Genomic DNA, 22,379 nt, shown 5'->3' on the forward strand with positions numbered 1-22,379 from the left:
GGCCACGCTAGTCCGGGGGCAAGACTGATCCCCTCCGGGATGAGCACATTGGCCATTCTCCACTGCCACACTGCACTATGTCAGGGCACCTGCCTAATGTGAGCACATAAATGCACCAAAGTAATGAATGACAGAAAAAGTAGCTTCATGCTACCGAAAATATGACCGAGCATTTGTAAAATGTACAATTTTAGATGATTTTTAAAGAACATTTTATTGATTATGCTATTACAGTTGTACCATTTTTGTCTCCCTTTATCCTCCTCTGCCCTGTATCCTACCTCTCTCCGGCATTCCCCCTCCCCCCTTAGCTCATGTCCATGGGTTGTACGTATAAGTTCTTTGGCTTCTCCATTTCCTATACTATTCTTAACACCCCCCCCCCCGTCTATTTTGTACCTACCCATTATGCTTCCTTTTTTAAGACAAGATTTTATTTATTTACTTTTAGAGAGAAGGGAAGGGAAGGAGAAAGAGAGGGAGAGAAATATTACTGTGTGGCTGCCTCTCACACACCCCCTACTGGCGACCTGGCCCACAACCCAGGAATGTGCCCTGATTGGGAATCAAACTGGCAATCCTTTGGTTCGCAGCCCATGCTCAATCCACTGAGCTACACCAGCCAGGGATCATTATGCTTCATATTCCCTATACCTATTCCCCTATTCTTCCTCCTCCTCCCCCCCACTGATAACCCTTCATTTGATTTCAATTTCTGTGATTCTGTTCCTGTTCTAGTTGTTTGCTGAGTTCGATTTTGTCTTGTTTTGGGTTTTTAGTTCAGTTGTTGATAGTTGTGGGTTTGTCATTTTACTGTTCCTAGTTTTGATCTTCTTTTTCTTAGATAAGTCCCTTTAACATTTCATATAATAAGGGCTTGGTGATGATGAACTCCTTTAACTTGACCTTATCTGAGAAGCACTTTATCTGCCCTTCCATTCTAAATGATAGCTTTGCTGGATACAATAATCTAGGTTGTAAGTCTTTGCCTTTCATGACTTTGAATACTTCTTTCCAGCCCCTTCTTGCCTGCAAGTTTTCTTTTGAGAAATCAGCCGATGGTCTTATGGGAACTCCTTTGGAGGTAACTGTCTCCTTTTCTCTTGCTGCTTTTAAGATTCTCTCCTTATCTTTAATCGTGGGTAATTTAATTATGATGTGCCTTGGTGTGTTCCTCCTTGGATCCAACTTCTTTGGGACTCTCTGAGCTTCCTGAACTGCATATATAGTTCCTTCGCCAGATTGGGAACGTTTTCTTTCATTATTCTTTCAAGTAAGTTTTCAATTTCTTGCTCTCCCTCTTCTCCTTCTGGCACCCCTGTGATTCAGCTGTTGGAAAGTTTAAAGTTGTCCTAGAGGTTCCTAAGCCTCCCATTTTTTTTGAATTTGGTTTCTTCATTCTGTTCCAGTTGAATATTTATTTCTACTTCCTGTTCCAATCATTGATTTGAGTCCTGGTTTCCTTCCCTTCATTGTTGGTTCCTTGTATATTTTCTTTTACTTCACTTTGTAGAGCTTTCACTTAATTATTCCTTTATTTTCCAACCATATTCAACCATTTCTGTGAGTATCCTGGTTACCAGTGTTTTGAACTCTGCATCTGATAGGTTGGCTATCTCCTTGTCACTTAGTTCTTTTTCTGGAGTTTTGATCTGTTCTTTCATTTGGGCAATATCTTTGTCTCAGCACACCTGTTACATAGTAAGGGGCAGAGCTACAGGTATTTGCCAGACCAGGTCAACCTGCTTCACCTGTTTGTGGCTGTGTGGTGAGAGGGGTGAGATGGGAAAATGTTCCCTGCTCAGATCTCACCCCACTTTGTTACTTCCCACTACCCACAAATTGGGCCCTTATGCTGATTCCTGGGTGGGTGGGCTTGTGTACATTTTAGGACCCCATCAGTCCCTCCAATGGACTCTCCTGTGAGACTGGGAGTTTCTCCCACCACCACAACCCCCACAGGTTTTTATAGCCAGAGGTTTCAAGGCTTTTAGTTTTCCACACTGGAACCCTGCGTTGTGCGGTCTCAAACCCGGTTGTTCCTCCTGGTTTGTATCTGCATGTGAATATGGGACTGCCCAGTCCACCTGCCCCCACCTTGCCATGCATCCTCTCCACCCCTGCTGCCCATCTCCACCCCTCCCACCAGTCTGGATGAATGTTTCTTTATCTCCTTGGTTGGCAGACTTCCATACAGTTTGATGTTCTGGCAGTTCTGGTTGTTTTTTTGTTTTTAAATTGGTTGTCGTCCTTCTTTTGGTCGTGCAAGGAAGCAAAGTATATCCACCTATGCCTCCATCTTGGCCAAAGTCCAGTTTTAGATGATTTAAAATTTATGTCCAATTTAGTAGAAAACTGAAAGGGTTTCCCCCACCCCCCAACTTATATAGTTGTTAATTATGCCCTAAAGCCTCTCTAAGAGTTTCCAAACAGCAACCATCAGGCTGACAGTTCACAGATCCTTTTACTGTATTAACAACTGGACTGATAACTGCAATGAAAGAATTAACAAATTCCCAAGGAGTTACCTCAAGGACTTTTAAGACACAATGTGAAGCATATATATTCTCATGTGGTAGAATATGGCTTTAATACACAGAGCAAAATTTTTAATTTGTGAATAAAATGTGGTCAAAATATAAGTCTACACTGAATATATGTGGAAAAGATATTTAATTGTAAAATAGAAAAGTAGGCCAGAGTACAGTTTTAAGGGTAATTGCTTCTTTTACAGTATAGGTAATCTAGAAGGGCCTTAGGGCTAAACATTTTCATAAAGCAATAAAACATTAATGCAAGAAATTAAGCAAGAAAAATGGTTTGAAGTTACATTTTACAAAAATGAATGAACAGTGTGTCAGAGTTTAATGTTCATACATTGTGGAATTCAACAATATTGTGATGAGAGCAAGTCATAGCACAAAGGGCTTTTAGAGGAAAAGTAAAAGTTATGGTAGACCTATCTATAGCATCACTATAGTATAAAAAGTTCTTGTTCTACATACAAAATCATTTTTTTCCATAAGAATAATTTCTTAGAGAAGGAAGGGGAATGAATCCATGAAATATTTCAGAAACCCATATGCTTTGAGTTTTCCAAAAACATTATCTTAAAATGTACTGCCTTAAAGTGCTTTCACGTGGAAATCATGATGGAAGGCACAGAATAGTTTCACGTCCCCACTACGAAATTTTCAAAAAAGCATAGATTTTTATAGTTTGCTAATTCAAGTTATCTTGTAAGCTGTTCCTTCCAAGAACACTATCATCCCAATAAAACAAGCTGCTAGCTTACTTAGTTAAGATGACCCTACAGAATAAAAGGGTTTTCCCCCCTAGTAACTTTTATCATCTTTGTGGGAAAAATACCTATGCAAGTGATGCAATCTGAAATTATAAAACATGCAGAGTATGTACAAACACAAAGTTTTAAAAATATTTGCTTCATATACATGTAAATCTACTTGGGTATAGCTGAATTGAACAAATATAAAAATTTATTTTCTAAAAAATGTTTTCAGAGAATCTGAGACAACTTAAAGCTGTACAAAGATTTCCTGGGAGAAATCTTCTCTTCATATAGAAGTTTATACCTACAGGAGTAGTTCCAGCATCAGTCCACCACATAATTATTACACAACATTTGGTCTAATCAACACCGATCACCCTTAAAACTGTTCTGTTTCTGAGAAATTAAGGTTCATACTAAAATCAAAAAGAATTCACAAAAACAGTGGCTTATTGTGTTTTTGGATTTCTTCAACAATCTTTACCAACTCATTTAGAACTGTAAAAAAAGAAAAAACAAAAACTATTTACAGAATTCAGTTTTAAATACATTTGACAACTTATAGTTTTATGTTACAAGAATTGACTGCATGGCTTAAGTCCAATTACCAATCTGTAGTCTCTTCTATTATCCTGTCTTCCCATGACTGCACCTTACTGTGTACAGTTCAAGATTGTATTCTCTCTTGACCAAAAGTAAACTCAAACCATACGTTCATTTCAATTAAACAGCTTCTTTATTAGTCTGAAGACGAGTCATAGCTTCTAATTTCTGTCTGTAGGCCTCTGCTTCCTGTTCTTTCTTTAGAAGCTGCTGTCGATATTTTTGGGCTTCTCGATTTGCTTCATCCAGCTGTTTCTGAAGAGCTTCTCTCTCCTAATTTAAAACAAAAAGCTTTTTTCAATTTTTGCACAAATACATTATTAACATCTACAAGCATGCACCCTTTAACAAGAAATCTGTAGTAGCTAAAAGTTGTCATTTATTGGTATTTCCTAGACATCTTGCCTTTTCAACCAATTAACTAATCAAAGCACCCAATTTTGTGCTCCACACTGTGAGATACAGATTACAGTTTTTGATCCCCAGGAAATTATTTCATAATCAGAAATAAGACTAACATAATAAACCCAAATTGGGTACCTGGTACTTTTATATGTACTACAAAAACTAGTGAAGAACTTTATGAAGGAAATACATGTAATCATACCTTTTCATATTTTTGTTTTTCTGAAGGTAATACTTATAAACAATATTTATTGAGCAAGCATTTTATGACAAAACAAGGTGATTTCCAATGACAAGCCTCTAAGATAGATATGAAGCCCATTTTACAGATGAGGAAAATGATGCTCAGAGATGATGTAGCTTCCCCATGGTAACAGGGTAAGGAATCAGATTTATGAGATGCTAATATTACTGCCTTTAAAACTATCTTTCTCTGTGATAGCAAGCAAGATTCCTTATCTCTAAAATGATGAGTGGTGGTCTAATTATTATTTCCTAAATTATACTATTTTACAAATCAATAAAATACTGATTTCTATACAGTGACTTGTTAAATTACACAGGTATAAATATATTAAATGCCTCAATAAATTGAGAGCTGACTCAAATCTGGTCCTCCCCCTCAGTCTGCCTCTATTCAGTTGCCTAAGGAAAGACATTTTAAAGATTCTTTTCCCATACCTCTAGTAAGCACATGGACAAAAGCTCAACCTGCACACGCCCACGCCCACGCTCAAATTACAGAGGCCCAGCACTGATTAGTGAGGTGGGGACTGAGAGCTAGATTATTAATCACAAGAAAGGCCAGTCTCACACTGCACAGGACACTTGACCAGAGGTCAGCATCTCTCCAAGGAAGAGGACAACATGAGAGTCTCTTCACTGCCCCCATTGACCCTTGTCCATTGTGAACACCAAAAATTCCCTCTTCTTCACCATTCACATGGTCCACGACGGGGAGCACATCTAATACTCCTGCCTTCCTGTAATCCCATTCCCGTCCCCACACTGGGAGTAAAGCTACACCGAACATTTATTTTTCCCAAGGGTTCATCAAATGTGGGAGTGATTGATTATAAAAGTAGTCTTCAAATCTTCCAATTACACAAAATGTACGAGAAGAAAGGCATGTCTTTCATCTGCAATTTAAGAAATGCCCAAGCCCTACCCTGCTACATTTTTCTTACCCACTTTCTTACCCGTATACTCCAGGCAATGTGAAAGAGTAGGAACAAATCAGAAAAGACACCCAAAAGATGAACCTCACGTAAGCAACCAATGCCAGTCCCCTGGCAGTGAACCATGGAGGACTTGGAGCACACCAATGGGAAGCGGGGAGATGGGTGCTGCTGCCTGGGAGCTGGACTCCCACCACTAGCAGGAGCACCGACAGCCATTCCTCAGGGCTTCAAAATTCCATGTGTTAAGAACTGAGATCCTTTGGTAGCCAAAGTTTTGAATACGGAATTAAAAAAAAAAAAAAAAACTTGCCCTGATTGGATAGGAAATATTGGAATGGATAATCTTAAGGTATCTTCTACTATTAGCTATTTGCTACCATTTAGAGAGAGCAAGGGATTCACAATTATTTCAAAAGATGAGAGTGAACTGAGTGAGGCAAATAGTCTACAGTGAATACAGTTTAATGCTATTTTCCTTATTGTATATTTTTATTGCAATTAGTAGAATATATCTTAATATAAATTGAAAGCATAGTTAACATTATTAAAGTTTGCATTCTTTTTTATTTCTCAGATACACAGGTATTGGGGGAATCTTTTGGCATCTCACTTTTCAAACCAAATAAAAATCTCTAAATAGTGGAAAATATTACTTATTTTACTCAAAAGATCCTGTTTCTAAATTTATTTGTCAAATATTTACTTAACATATGTTACACACAAGACACTTCCTTAGTGCAAACAGCGATGTTGTTGTTTCACAGATAAACACTGCAACAGACCAACATTTGAGATCGGCGTTTACCGGTAAAAGGTAAAACCAATGTGATGGCTTTGACCTGTCACACTAAAACCACAACAAAAGTAATTTTGACATTTTTAAATAAACATACTTACTAATATGTAATACTAAAGCATTTTTCCTTTAACAGTCTGACATTGAAGAATTCCAAGAAAAATAAATTCTGGTAAGATCTGGTAGCAATAAAAGAAAACACCCATCTTACACAACAACTCAACCCGAGCGATACGTTATGATCACGGTCAGCAATGGAGTAACAGGGCAAGGAAAGACGTGAGTTCGATTTTTCATTTTCGAACAAGATTCTTGAATTCTGCGTCAGCTAGTAGCAATTATCTCTTAACAGTTTCATCATTTTTATTATATAATTTTCCAATATTCAATCTTATTTTACTTCAGCTATTATAAAGCAAAAAATCATTATAGTGATTTATCTTCTACCCTATCTCAATATAAATTTTAGAAGATAATAATAATGGCAACTAACATATACTGAGCATTTACTATATGCCTACCATTGTATCGGTCCTTCACAGCTATTCTTTAAACCTTACAACAATCTGATAATGTAGGTACTATTACTTTCCCCTTTTTACTGATGGGGAAAACAGGTCTTGAAGGGTTAAATTATCTTGACCAAAATCACACAATCAGAAAATTATGAAATACAATTCAAATCTAAATCTGATTCCAGACCCATATTCTTAACTATTAAACTATTTCTTTTTACACAGAGAAACTGGGCAGGGTGTATGAGCTGTCTATTTGCTGTGTATAAATATCAACTTTCTAACTGTCATTGGCCAAAGAAGATCCTGTTTTTATAAATAAAGTTTTAACAAAATACAGCCATACCTACTCATTTCCAAATTGTCTATGGTTGCTCACCTGCCACAACGGCAGAACTAAGTAGCAAAACACAGACTAGATAGCCCATAAAGCCAAAAATATTAGCTATCTGGACCTTTACAGAAAAATTTTACCGACTCCAGCCCTAGAGGAAAAGAATTATCAAAAAGGGATGAGTACAAAACATTTTTAAACTTCGACAGATTAAAAGGTTATTCATTAAGACAGGGTAGCAGGTTGAAAAAAACTTGTATCAAATGAAACATTATATGAAGTTCATAGAAATTAATTTTTAGAAGAATATTAAGGATCCCAATCTATCACTGGTTAAAAGACACAAATTGTTCATTAAAAATAAACAAAATTTCCTAATAAACATATTCATCTTTAATCTCCATGGTAAAGAAAAGGTAAAGGGATTCCCTGAATTCACACAATTAAGTAGTAATAGAAAAAAATCTATTACTCCTAATGTACCAATTGTACCTTCTTCCTCCCACATGTACAAAGAACAGTTTTAACTTCAATTCAATACGCTACTGTGTATTTATGGAAGAAATCCAAAAACAGCACACTTCTCCCAAAAATATAATGTACAGCCCTGGCTGGGTAGCTCAGTTGGCTAGAGTATCATCCCAGTCCGCCAAGGTTGTGGGCTCAATGCCCGGATCACTGGTCAGGGCACACACAAGAACCAACCAATGAATGTGTAAGTATGTGGGACAACAAATTGGTGTTTCTCTTTCTCTCTCTCCCTCCCTCTTTCTCTACACAAAAATAAAATCATAAAAAATGCAGTTCTTTTGTGTATATATATATATAGTATAGTAATATCAAGGAGTGATAAAATGATATACATTATTGCAATTTGGTCTTATTTATATGTCTCCTCTGGGGAAAAAACCCAACTTCATTTCTTATATTGCTACAATGCAGACATAAAAGCCACATTCACAATAAAATTTCTATGATTTAAATTAATTTTTCAAGAGATTATTGATAAACCTCTCCAATGTTAGCTGGGAAGCTGTAAATATATATTCTTAACACTTTCCTTATGGACAGTCACTCCGGCAGCTGCAGACACACACAGAGAAACCCAAACATGTTATCCTCTATATAATGAGTTCTTTTTTATTTCCTTCAAAGCAGAGTTTCTCCATCTCAGCACTGACATTTTTGGAGCAGATAATTCCTTATTGTAGGGGGCTGTCTTGTGCATCACTGTAGATGTTTAGCAGCATCCCTGGCCTCTACCCAAATGTCAGTGGCATGCCCCTAGCTGTGATAACCCAAAATGTCCCCAGATACTGCCAAATGTCCCCTAGGGTCAAAATCACCCCAGCTGAAAACCACTGCCTTAAGAGAGACTTTTTAGGTGAATGGCCAAGCTGTCACTTAGAGAGGAGTGTAAAAATCTGCCCCCAAGAAAATAAATTCAAAAGAACCACTTCATGTATTATAAGGAAATGATAACCTGGTTTGATGAAAACACCAGAGGTCTCTTCATTCTGTAAGCCCAGCCCATCTCTACCATCTAACTCACTGTATGCCTCCAGATCTCTCTGCAATAGCTGAGAGATTGTGCAACTGTGGCCTGAAATTTCTGCTGATGGAGACTAGGATTTCCATCACCAGAAAACTCCAATTACTAAAAACAAACTAAACCAAAACCACTCTTCTTTATACCAAGTTCAAACTCTATCCCCTAAGTTCTATCATCTTGGTGCTAGTGAATTCATACACCTCAACTCATACTTTACTGTTATTTGCGATTATTCTCTCTGGTTTCTGAAACACTGTAAGAGAGGAATCAGATGGAACTAAGGAAAACAGCAACTCTTATGTTAGGTAAGTAAAGGTACAGGATGCACATTGAATGTTTTAAAAATACAATTGATTAAATTTAGAAAGTTTGTGTTTTAATAAAAATTCCTGTAATTTAAAAATGTTTCATTAAATAGGTAAAGTGAATTACACAACAAAATATTTTTCACCTTATATGCCAGAAATAAAGATCATCTGACATAACAGGAAACAGATATTTAAAAAATTACTAAATAATAAGTATATAATACTGTTCAATGGACTACACTGTCAGTCTGTGATAAGATCTTCAATGTACTGCCCTGGCCAGGAGGCTCTGTTAGAGCACCGTCCAGATAGCCCAGCCAGGCTGCGGCTCCATCCCCAGGCAGGGCGCACACAAGAGTCAGCCCAGGGGTGCATGAATGGGTGGAGCAAAAAGTCCAACTCTCTCTCTCTCAAATCAATACAAAAAAAATTTTCTTGAAAGAACTTCAATGTACTAAATGTCACTCTGAAAACAATAAAATAATTCACCCTTAATAATTAAAGTGATAATTTTACCAAATATTGTGGTTATACCATGAATCAGACCACCTTTTCAACCCAAAATTCCTTGTGATTGTGGCCAAAGATCTGTCTTACATTTAAATGAACTTAGGCAAGGATATTTTCTAATTGTCCTTAGTCAGAATTATGTTGCCTTTTATTGACTTTTAAAAAATAACCCTGTCTGCCTAAGAGTGAGGGTAGGTATATACGCTTGGCTTTGTCACAAAACCAAAAGAAGGACAACAACCAATTTAAAAATAAAAGACAACCAGAACTGCCAGAAAATCAAACTGTTTGCAATTTTTGGAAGTCTGACAACCAAGGAGGTAAAGAAGAAACATTCATCCAGACTGGTAGGAGGGGCGGAGATGGAAAGTCAGGGCAGCGAGGAAGCAGGACAAGGCGGTGGCTAGCAGACCAGGCAGGCGAAGCAGCAGCTGGCTGACCCAGAGGTTCCACATTTGTGTGAGAGGAACAACTGGGGAACAAGACAGACTGCGCAACCCAGGGTTCCAGCACAGGAAACTAAAGCCTTAGAACCTCTGGCTGTAAAAACCCATGGGGGTTGTGGCAGTGGGAGAAACTCCCAGTCTCACAGGAGCGTCTATTGGAGAGGCCCACAGAATTCTAGAATGTACACAAGCCCACTCACCCAGGAATCAGCACCAGAAGGGCACAATCTGCTTGTGGGGATTGAGGGAAGTGACAGAAAGTGGGGCAAGAGCCAGGAAGCAGCACTGTTCACTCTCCGACCTTCCCCCACACACAGCGCCACAACGCAGCAAAGAGAGGTGCCCACCCTGATCAATACCCAAGGATCCGCCCCTTACAACATAACAGGTGTGCTGAGACAGAGATAAGGCCCAAATGAAAGAACAGATCAAAACTCCAGAAAAAGAACTAAGTGACAAGGAGATAGCCAACCTATCAGATGCAGAATTCAAAACACTGGTAACCAGGATACTCACAGAAATGGTTGAATATGGTTGGAAAATAAAGGAATAAGTGAAAGCTCTACAAAGTGAAGTAAAGGAAAATATACAAGGAACCAACAATGAAGGGAAGGAAACCAGGACTCAAATCAATGATTGGAACAGGAAGTAGAAATAAATATTCAACTGGAACAGAATGAAGAAACCAAATTCAAAAAAAATGAGAGGCTTAGGAACCTCTAGGACAACTTTAAACTTTCCAACAGCTGAATCACAGGGGTGCCAGAAGGAGAAGAGGGAGAGCAAGAAATTGAAAACTTACTTGAAAGAATAATGAAAGAAAACGTTCCCAATCTGGCGAAGGAACTATATATGCAAGTTCAGGAAGCTCAGGGAGTCCCAAAGAAGTTGGATCCAAGGAGGAACACACCAAGGCACATCATAATTAAATTACCCACGATTAAAGATAAGGAGAGAATCTTAAAAGCAGCAAGAGAAAAGGAGATAGTTACCTCCAAAGGAGTTCCCATAAGACCATCGGCTGATTTCTCAAAAGAAAACTTGCAGGCAAGAAGGGGCTGGAAAGAAGTATTCAAAGTCATGAAAGGCAAAGACTTACAACCTAGATTATTGTATCCAGCAAAGCTATCATTTAGAATGGAAGGGCAGATAAAGTGCTTCTCAGATAAGGTCAAGTTAAAGGAGTTCATCATCACCAAGCCCTTATTATATGAAATGTTAAAGGGACTTATCTAAGAAAAAGAAGATCAAAACTAGGAACAATAAAGTGACAAACCCACAACAACTGAGCCTAAAAACCCAAAACAAAACAAAATCAAACTAAGCAGACAACTAGAACAGGAAAAGAGTCACAGAAATGGAGATCTTAAGGAGGGTTATCAGTGGGGAGGGGGAGGAGGAAACATGGAGGAGGAAGTACAGGAAGTAAGAAGCATAATGGGTAGGTACAGAATAGACAGGGGGAGGTAAAGAACAGTATAGGAAATGGAGAAGCCAAAGAACTTACATGTACCACCCATGGACATGAACTAAAGTGGAGAGAGATGCTAAAGGGAAGAGGGTGCAGAGTGGAGAAAGATAAAGGAGAGAAAAAAATGGGAGAATTATAATAGCATAATCAATCAAAATCAATCATACTTTAAAAAAATCCTCCAAATCCTCCCTTTTCTATAACAAGAACCTTAAATTTCACCAACATTTACTATTCACATGTACCAGATATTATGAATTTGTGTATAATGAGTATGTAGCTTTTTTCAGTTCTCATAAAAACTCCAAAATAACTTTTTGAATAACTTTATTTTCATTTGATATAAGCTTATATATCAAATTTGTAGGACATAAATTCACTTACAGTCATGTGAGGAAAAAACCTCGTGAGGTAACTACAGTTTGGTTATACCTACACACTGGTTTACATTCATAATTTAGTTTGGGAGAGGGAAAAAAGTTGAATCTTATCAACACCTAATCTAAGTTTAATTTCCTTAAAGCACTTAATAAGTAAATAAGCAGTTATCTATAGCTTTATAATAAATAACCCAGTTCAAACATCAACCTTCTTTAAGAGGTTCTGCCAGCCCAAATAGGCATTCGCATTTTTCTTTTGAAAGAAAAAAAATTTTTAGTCTATACATAGTGATACTTCTTTTGGTGACTCGTGAGAATGATGTGTGTAAATCTAATGGAAAATAAAGGATGGAGTGCAAGAACCAAAGACAGTCCAATGTTACCAGGATGGCAGGCTTTGTGACAAACAAATTCTTCACTCATTCATTCATTCATTCAATATTTATTTATTGAGGGCTTGCTATATGTATAAGGCAAAAATTAAACAAAATAATACTAGGTACTTTCTGTATCAAAACAACACTGACAGTAATAAATATAAAAGACAAAAAATATATAGAAAAGCAAATTGAATTTATTTTGGATGACTGCAGCAAAACACACCGGGTAAAAGACTCCTTACTTCTATTTCTGCAGATTCCACCCGGTTTTCAATTATTTCGATACATTGTCTCTTAGCTGGTGGTTCTTCACTTATAACAGTTTCTTCAGCAATGTCCGTTGCTGGTACTGTTAGTACTAAAATGAAAAAATGTATACATTACTTCATTTTCTGAAAGGTTTAGCAGAAATAAAACTAGTTGACATTATTGATTCAACTCATCTAAAATATATTCCAAAATAATAATTTCAAAACATTGATTTGTTTTTTGAGGGTGTCCATATTTGTCTTCACCTTCTTGCTTTTTTACTACAAACTAGCCATTGTTTAAGTACCTACTTATTTTTTAAAAATTTATATCTAATATATTCATTCACATGGCACAAAATCAAAACAGTATTTAACAAGCATATTTTGAAAGGTCTCACTTCACTCCTGCAAACACAGGTGATCACTTTTATTGGTTTTTTGTGTACTGTTCTTTTGTTAATCTATGTAAAAACAAACATGAACATACATCCTCACTTTTCTTTCTTACACAACAGGTGGCATACATATAAAGCATACATTCAAATGATACATCATTCTGCAACTTCTTTTTTCACTCCATGTATCTACGTTATCTTTCATCAGTACATAGACAGCTTTCTTTTATTTAGCTTTTAATGTGTGGATGCGCCATTACGGATGTTGTCTGTTTATAATTTGCTTATTTCTCTACTGGGATGTTGGACTTTGTCTCAATTTTTAGTATCTCTTAATATAAAATTTAAGTATACAGAGAGAAGCTGTCTGTGCTTCACATAGCAGTATAGGACCATAAAAATGACTGTGCAAACTGAAACCATGCAAAATAATCTTAATAAACAATGGGGAAAATTGCAATTGTTCCACAGCCTTTAATGTTTTGTCAAAACACTAAAAACTGTAATTTGTAAATGTGAACATAAATGAAAAAAAAAACCTAATATTTATTTATAGTGTAATTTAAAACATTAGAAATAATGAGAACACAAGTGTTTTATTTCTTTTAACTCATATTATGATGCTACACTTATAAGTTAACTTAAGAATTTGAGAACCCTGTACCTGTTCCATTGAACTGTCCACATAGTGTGTATGTTCATATGTCAACCACACATTTTTAAATTATGGAGTCTTTAAAAGTTTATTTTAATATTCAGAAGGTTCCTCTTCTTGCTATTCTTTTCCAGAGTTTTCTTTCTTTTTCTTCTTCCCTCCTCCCCATCAATATAAACTTAGAGTCTGTTTGGCTACTTCTAGAAAAAGACCTACTGGTCTTCATTATGGCTGAACTGTGTCCTCTCAGAGTTCAAATGTTTAAGTCCTTACCCCCTTGCAATATTTCAGAATGTGACTGTGTTTGGAGATGCACCTTAAGGAGGTGAGGGGAATGGGGTCATTTAGGCAGGCCCTGATCCAACAGGACTGGTGTTCTTATATGAAGAGATGACTAGGACACAGATGAGGGACAACCATGTGAGGACACAGCAAGAAGGCAGCCATCAGCAAGCCACAGAGAGAAGTCTCAGAAGAAATCGAAACTGCCAACACCCTGATCTTGAATTTCAAACTGCCAGCACTGTGAGAAGATAAATTTCTTTTGCTCAAGTCACCCAGTCTGTGGTACTTTGTTCTGACAACTCTAGCAAATCAATATAGTCTTTTTTAAAATATCACATTACACTTATAATTTAACTCAGGAAGAATTGAGAGCTTTATGATAGTGAGTCTTCCCATCGAAAACTGAGTTTTTTCCATTTGTTCATCAGTGAGGTTCATCTGTATAAATGCCAGGTTTTGGAAACAATGTTCTATCTGCCTGATACAAATACTTGGAAAGTTTTCTTATTTTCTGCATAATTCTAATCAGTTCTTCAAAGCTTTGCGAAAGAAAGATTTGGGCCTGATCCAAATCTTAGACCAGCTATCAGCAGATGATTTCTGCACAAGGAGAAAGGCCTCTCAGGCTTCATAGGGCAAGGGTTTCCTCCTCTCCTGCTAACAGTGACAAAGCCTTTCCTATAGTGTCGTACCTCCTCTACCACTAAACCAAATATGCTTTAGGAGAACTTCTACCTCCAGCCCTTCCTTTACGTAATTCCTTCATGGCTATGAAGACGCACAGTCTCTGCTATCCTAGTCATTTTCTAAAAGGTTATGTGTGCGCATAACCTTTTATTTTCGGGGACTGGGTGCAGGGTGATGCTTGCTCAGCTAGGAACTTTCTGCACTTCCTGCTTCCTCCACTATTGATGCCCTATTCTATCTTAGCCCTGTCTTTCTGGGAATGTATATTTATTGCTGGTTTCTGAGCTCAACCCTTTTCTTGATGTACTGTTGTAGGTTTTTGTGACAGTTCTCTTGCCCTGGCTGTAATGGTCTTAGATGTCTTTGGCAGCACTTAAAATATGAAATTTTGTGGTTTTCTCAGCTTTTTATATTTGCTGGAAATGTAGTTGGGGCTTGTTTTATCCATCGTATTGCTGTCTGTGGTTTCCAAGAAGGGAAAAAATGGGAAAATTATCAACAAAGCTGCTAAAAATTGCCACCACATTCCTATTACAAGTCTTAAGTCCAACTTTTTAAAAGTAGCTTTTTCTTACATGGCATTTTAAAAAGCTCACACGATATCTGAACTGCATTAAATGGCCTAGGAAATTATTGTCCAATGCTGACTATGCATTATTTATTTAAGCTCATTTCCAACCAGAACGTTTTGGGGCCAATTCTTCTTTCCACCTGGTATATACTCAGAAAAAAACAAGCTAATTTTAATTACATTTGTTGCAAAGGGTTACAAAAATATAATTTAAGGCAAAAATAAATGCTATGAAAAACATATCACAATATCCTATAAATTGGGAATAAACAAAAATTTCACGTGAGGGCCTACGACCAACCTTGCTGTCCATCCGGCATGGTCACAATGATGGGCTGACCTATCCCACTGGTTGGAATGGAGTGTAAATTCCCAAGCTGAATTCCGTCTGTGACTATTGTGATGACTTGCTGACCTCCTGAACTAACTACTTGCTGAATTGCACCATCCACAGATTCTGCAGTAACTACTTCCTCCGTAGCCACTACTGGAAAAAAAAATATACATGTGAAAATCAGTGAGTATATAGAAAAGTATAAACAGAAGTTTCTTTATTGCTTTAGTACCTTTGCTTTCCCTGCTTCTTTCCTTCACAGGAAAGCTTTTACATGTTTTAAACTTTACTCTCCAGCAGTGCTGTACGTACCTGTGTAAATATTACTGACTACAAGTCCCACAATTTACAATAAGTGAGTTCCAACTATTCATGCATGTGCATGTTTAAAAAACAATTTCTCTTCACTTAGTTATACAAGGTACAAAATTTTTAAGATCTCCTAACGTCACAAATATGACAAAGTTTGTATCTGCTTAAATACAGTTCCACAGTCCTAAAGATAATTTTATATGTGGTTATACTGCATTTACATTTACATATAAGTTCATAAACATTTCTATACCCAATGAAACATGAACATTTGTATTTTTCAAGTAGCCAGAATAAACAGCATTCTCTTTTTGGATTATGTAAGTAGGGATTGCCTTGATAGTAAGTGGCATGCAGATCTAGTATTGTATGCCACTTGTATACTATATTATATAGTATAGTATACTAGTATATAATATATAGTATACTATACTAATATATTATAAGTATAATATAGTATATATACTATATATACTATATATACTATATACTTATAATATACTATATACTATACTATACTATATAGTATAGTATATACTATACTATATAGTATATTATATAGTATATACTATAGCATATACTATATACTATATGCTATATTATACTATAGCATAATACATTAATATATAATATATTAACATTTACATTAGTAAAATCCAAAATTATGCTCTTAGTAGTTTACGAGAGGCTCAGAGAGTATTCTAGCATCTGAAAACAGTCCCCTTAGAAATCACAAGTTAATACTGCCAAAATCTTTTCCTACAAGCAATCCTATGACCAGCTACTGATCCCAAAAGACAGACACAGGAGCATTCATTGCAGTTTTACTTAAAATAGTCAAAAACTTGAAACCAACCAGATATCCATCAAAAGCAGACAGAATAAATAAGCTGTGGTAGAGTCACACACTGGACTACGACACAGCAACTGATGTGCCAGAATACAAAACACGGGTAAGTCTGACAAAAAACCAGGCTAAGTGGACACAGAAGATGTACTGTGCACTTTCCACTCATGAGCTGAACGACGATTACACACACAGGAGCTATCACTTCGTGATGAATCACACGCTGCACGCGATGCTCTGTGCACTCTGCTGTGTGCATATCACACTTCAACAAAACAGCATCAAAGGAAAGACAGCGATCAACCGTAACACACTGAACTTTAAAAATCCACGTATCTATGGTAATACCCAATGAAAAAGGAGAGAAAGGGGGAAAGGGGAAAGATCTTCTTGACAGGAGAGTAACATCTATCTAACAAAATAAGAACAATTATTATTATAACCCCCCAAAATTGTCATTTATCATCCTAATGGATGTTAAAACCACTGGGGAAATCTTTTGAGGAAACAAGACATTGAAATGTTCTCAAGGTGTTACACTGAAAATTAATAGTGGTTAGAAAGGGGGAAATGTGCTCCCAGAGACCTGGCAGTCTCCACTCTCCCCAAGCAGTCATTACAGGATAGCCTGACATTATGTGCCCTCTGACGAGATGCAATGGGATGTTATAAAATATCACCGTGTGCTTCCCAGAAATGCTGGCTTGGACCTAATGATTAAGAAACAAACGAATCCAGAATGTGGGTGACCCTGCAGACTGTTGGCCTGGCCTCTACAAAGACTTCCATGTCATAAAGAACAATGGAGGCAACAGGACTGTCCTAGACTGGGGGAGACGAAAGAAACAATAACCAAATATAATGTGTGAACTTTGACTGGATCCTGAGTTAAAAAACAGGGTTTAAAGGACATATTTGGGAACAACTGGGGAAAACTGAATTATGGACTATATGTCAGTAATGTTACTAAATTACTATTGATGCTTTTAGGAAATATAACAGATATACGAGTAGGTAAAAGGCTGTCCTTATTCGTGAGATACGTGCTGACATATTAAAGATTGAAGTGTCATGAGGTCTGCAGCCTACTTTCAGATAATTTGGCAAAATAAAAGTGTGTGTGAACATACAAGTGAGGCAACATGTTAACAGCTGGTGAATACAGTTGAAAGAGTTCATCCTCCAATTTTCCTATGGGTTTAAAAACTGTCAACAAAAAATGTTTTAATATAATTAGTCCTGAAAAAAGAAATGACATAATAACTATTTCTAAATGTTTTTTAATGTGTTATATGAGACAACTCTTTACCAAAAGTATAATTAAAAAAAAAAATCATTCTCTCCTCAAGTGCTACCATTTAGACACACAGTTGCTCTGAAACATGCTAAGTTGCTACCAACTCCCAACAGAACATCATGGATATCAATGACCACAGGATTTACTGAAGACTGAGAGAGGCCCTACATGATATCAATTATTTTTTTAAAGACAAGATAAGCACTGGGACCCTAATTTCCAAGGATGCATTCTCGGCAACAGGCCTGGCTGCAACTATTACTGTTTTATTTGATAATCAAGGTCACAATACAAACTGCAGCAGATAATACTAAAAATGCAAACAACCTTTCTGTTTTGAGTTCTCTCATTTTTGTTTGTCTTAAACTATAATTAGGCTTTATTGCCAAGCACTTAAGAAAATTTCAGGAAGATAATTATAAAATAAAATATAGGGCATAAAATAGTAATATATTCAATAGAACAACTTCTAAGGCTTTCAAACACATGAACAACTGCTTTGATTTTTTAAAAAATATCCATATGAAAAAGAAGTGTTCACTCTGATTGAATGCTAACTACAAGTAGTGAATATTTTAAAGCATAATCCTACGTAATAAATGTCTGAGATCACACACAATCAAGGTACAACTCAAGAACTTTCATCTTTGCACTACCTGCAATGACAGTCATTAAAATGATGAAGTTCTTGCCTTTCATCTAAAAGGCTTTCTTTTTAAGTTGTGCTATGGTAAGGAGTTTAAGGAAAAAATATAGGAAACCAATTACATATGAAAACAAAGCGCCCCCAAGAAACTCTAAGAACACCCAATAATCAGTCAGCTGTTGAAACATGTAAGAATAAAGAGCCTAAAAATCTTTTAAAGTGTTATTAAATATATATATATACACACATGTGTATATTATATATATATCACTCAAATAAGACAGGGAAAAACTGTCTTTAAGATGTTCTAAAAGACTGAAAATTCTATATATATTTCAACAATAAAATAAACTTTATTAAAAAAAACATTTCAAAGGCATTATGCCTGCAGTTGAAACTGAAAACAAAGCAATCTTATGAAACTTATTGCATGAAGCCAGTATGTTTTTATTGCTCTGTTTTAGGAACAGACGAAAGAACTATGTGCAAAGGAGGCCTGACTCAAATTTCAGTATTAGGAGAAAGGAGGGAGACAGCCACCAGACACATTCATTACCCATCTGGATAGACAACCGTATTAACAAATAGCAGAAGAGTGGTCACAGACATCTATTCAATCAACATATTATATAGGTAGGCCAGAAGGAAGAATTAGGCCAAGCAAAGCTAAATCAATATAGGACTACAGGCTAGAACCACCGTGTTATATGAGTTTATTTTAAAAGGACCAGACAAACTACACTGCAGATATAAGGCCTGTATCTAACCAATTATAATTTCTGATTCTCCATTTCAAATAACTTGCAAGTCTATTCATTTCTTATTATCTCTTTGCCAAATCCTAATCCATGTTACCATTGTCTCTTCCCTGGCTCAGTGCACTAGACTCCTAACTAGACTCCCTTCCAGAGCCTGACAAAGTAATCATTTAAAAAGTCCTGTATAACTTTAACCTCCAACCAACGTGAGTTACTCTCCCACTCACTGGGCTCAGCCTCTGTGGCCTTTTAGTCCCCTGATATCATAAGCTCTTTCCTACCTCAAAAGCTCCATGTGTCCCTCTTCCTAAATTGTTTTTCCCCTAATTTTTGCTCCACAAATTCTAATCTAATCTTTAAATGTCTCTTCCTCTGGGAAAAGCCTCTATTCCACCAGACTAAGTTAAAACCCTGTATTCTTTGTACATAGCACTAATCACAATTATTTATCTGGGTGAATAACTGTTTATAATTTCGTTCTACCAAAAAGACTACCAAGTTCCGGAACAGTTGGGACTGTACCTGATTGTTTGCCATTTTCTCTGCAGCACCTAGCAGACTACCCAGGACATAAGAGATATTCAACAAAAAAATTGTTCAATGAATGACTAAATAATACTTTTCTCATTGTAAATGAATACCTGTATATAAACTGGTAATTGGAAATTTTAGCACAAGAACAGTTTTGAGTTACTCCTTTAACACAAAACCTGATATATCCCCTCCATGAATTTTTATTATTTGTACATTTTTTCATGTGTTTTAAGGCAGAAAAAAAAGGGAGTAAGGTTGTGAGTTTCCTGGAGTTTTGATTTTGCAAATGGGAAACACCTTTAACAGAATGGCCTGTAAACCTGGTAGAAAAATAGGATTGCTTCTGCTGTTTAATAAATAGTGTACTACATGGTGATGGTTTCCCCTTATAATACCCAAAAGAAAACTTTTACCCTTCTGTTACCTTCACTTTAGAATAACTTCCAAAATGGAAACCCATCCATTCTTAGAGGATACCACCCCACTCCACTCACCCTGGGCCCCCAACTCCAGCTAAAAGTACTCTGTTTGCTCTGAAAAACAACAGTAATTGTGTAAATAATTTCTTTACGAATCTCTTATATAACAATTTTAAAACATTTTAACCTAGTCTTTGACGTTTCACATGTTTCTTTTTCATTTCTCTAACAAGATTATTCGTTCCTACTTACGGTAACTCTCCCTTCACCTTTCCCCTGGCTTCAGTGTCCCTCCCACATTCCTAGACTGGAATATGTGAAACTTTAAATTTGTTGACAATTTTTTGGAAAAATAGTAGCTGAGAGCTGGCTCTGAAAGAGCTTCCTGGTCATTCCATTTCTGATGGAGAGACATCTAAGTTCCAAGCTTAAAACCTTGTAAGAAAATAAAAACCTCCTTGATATATATAGTACCTGTAGGCATTGGCAAGTTTTGATGGCTCTGGAAGAAATACAGGAAGAAAAGGCACGGAACAACAGTGAATCACAAGTAGGTCAAAACTGTTTCTGCCAATGGCAGGCTTAGAACTTAGCATAAAATACATGCTCCAGTACCTTAAAAAAAATGGGCTGACCAAAAATAAAGAAATCAGCGGCCATAAATTTAATCTCTTCAGTTTCATGCACAGGAAAATATACTATGAAAACACTTCAAATGTTTCAGGAATGCACATGTTTTTTCCAAAATTAATGAAATGAAAGCATTAGGAGGAAAAAAAGTGTACTTTAACAGAGCCTCTGCAAATCTTGCCAGTCAAAAGAAATGTTTAATTGTGCCTAAACACATAGAACTTGTACACTATTTTGAGATGCTAAATCTCTTATCTGGCTAGGTACCTACCACAACAAATCAAATAAAGCAAAAGAATCAAAGTACTAAAGAAAAAAAAGAAGCCAAAACTAGGCTGCAGATTAGACTGCTAAGATGGTACAAGAAGATGAAATATCAGTCAAAAATAAGTATAATTTTTAAAATTATCAAGCTTAACAATGTCAGCTTCCAGCAAATATAGTAGATAACTACTTAATTTAGAGGTAACTAAAAGACACACATTCCCTTAGTATAAGTAGATAACTACACTTAGTAACCTGAATCAATTCACTTTTTAAGAGATAACAATTTTCTTTAAACCACAATTTTATCAATGCTCACTGATCAGCATTGTCACATATACAATTTCATATAGGAAATTATAGGAATTCCCATAATCTAAAATACTTTTCTAGTCCTGGCTGGTATAGCTTAATAGACTGAGCACCAGCCTGCAAACCAAAAGGTCACCAGTTCAATTCCCAGTCAGGGCACATGCCTAGGTTGCTAGTTACGTCCTCAGCTGGCGGCGTGCGAGAGACAACTGATTCATGTATCTCTCTCACATTAATGTTTCTCTCCCTTTCTTTTTCCCCTATCCTCTCTCTAAAAGAAAATAAATAAAATCTTTAAAAAAATATTTAAAACATTTTCCTAATCTTTTTGAGCAAAAATCAGTGTGTTAGATAATAGTATGTGTAAATATGGGCACATTTAAAGATAAGTAAACCCTTAGTATGTCTATAGATTGCTGGCCATGAATAACTTCTGCTCTGTTTTATTTTAAAAGTGCTCAACATAACATTCTTCTCACTTCAATAAGAGAAATTTGGTCTTGATAATCAGTGTCATATTTTTGTTTTCATTATATCCTAATTACCTGAAGTCTTCTCCTTAATTATTCAATTCCTAAAAACATTAAGCAGCAAGCACCTAGATATATTTAAGTATTAAAGCTATTAAGAAAGACATTCTTTTCTCCCACATCTTTTCCTTATTAGAGATTCACCTATGTACCTCACAAACAATTGAATATTAAATTATATATAAAAATGAAAAAAATGTGGGTCAAATTCTTAAACTCTGGCGTGCCATCAGAATCACCTGTTAAAAATACAGACGTGAGGGCCCCATTCCAAACCTACTCAATCAGAATCCACTGCAGTAAAACTGAGGCAAATGATGATTCTAATTCACACAAAATTTAAGAACCCTGCTCTTGTTGCCATTATCATTAATTCAAATTAACTGAAAGGAGTTCAAATTAGTAGAAAACCTAAATTAGAGAACATTTAAAGGAATACAGCCTTCTAATCATTGGGTATATAAATTAACACGCTAATTCCT

The 22,379-nt window shown here is 36.2% G+C and overlaps 1 protein-coding gene across 3 annotated transcripts in view; it reads right to left on the reverse strand.

Annotated features, from left to right (window-relative positions):
- Positions 1–2,656: 2,656 nt before the first annotated feature.
- The window catches only part of GABPB1 (GA binding protein transcription factor subunit beta 1), a 61,951-nt gene continuing 42,228 nt past the window's right edge, over positions 2,657–22,379 (reverse strand). For 2 of the 3 annotated variants that reach the window (XM_024567711.4, XM_045201195.3), the window contains exons 7-9: positions 15,316–15,501; positions 12,413–12,528; positions 2,657–4,165 (exon numbers count right to left, since the gene is read on the reverse strand). In XM_024567711.4, coding sequence (XP_024423479.1) covers positions 4,013–4,165; positions 12,413–12,528; positions 15,316–15,501 — 455 coding nt within the window. In that variant the 3' untranslated portion in view covers positions 2,657–4,012. Of the gene's footprint in view, positions 4,166–12,393; positions 12,529–15,315; positions 15,502–22,379 lie in introns of all 3 variants that reach the window. The other variant, XM_053929051.2, reaches the window with a different exon arrangement.

The sequence above is a fragment of the Desmodus rotundus genome, chromosome 7, assembly GCF_022682495.2.
Source record: "Desmodus rotundus isolate HL8 chromosome 7, HLdesRot8A.1, whole genome shotgun sequence".
Lineage (NCBI taxonomy): Eukaryota > Metazoa > Chordata > Mammalia > Chiroptera > Phyllostomidae > Desmodus > Desmodus rotundus.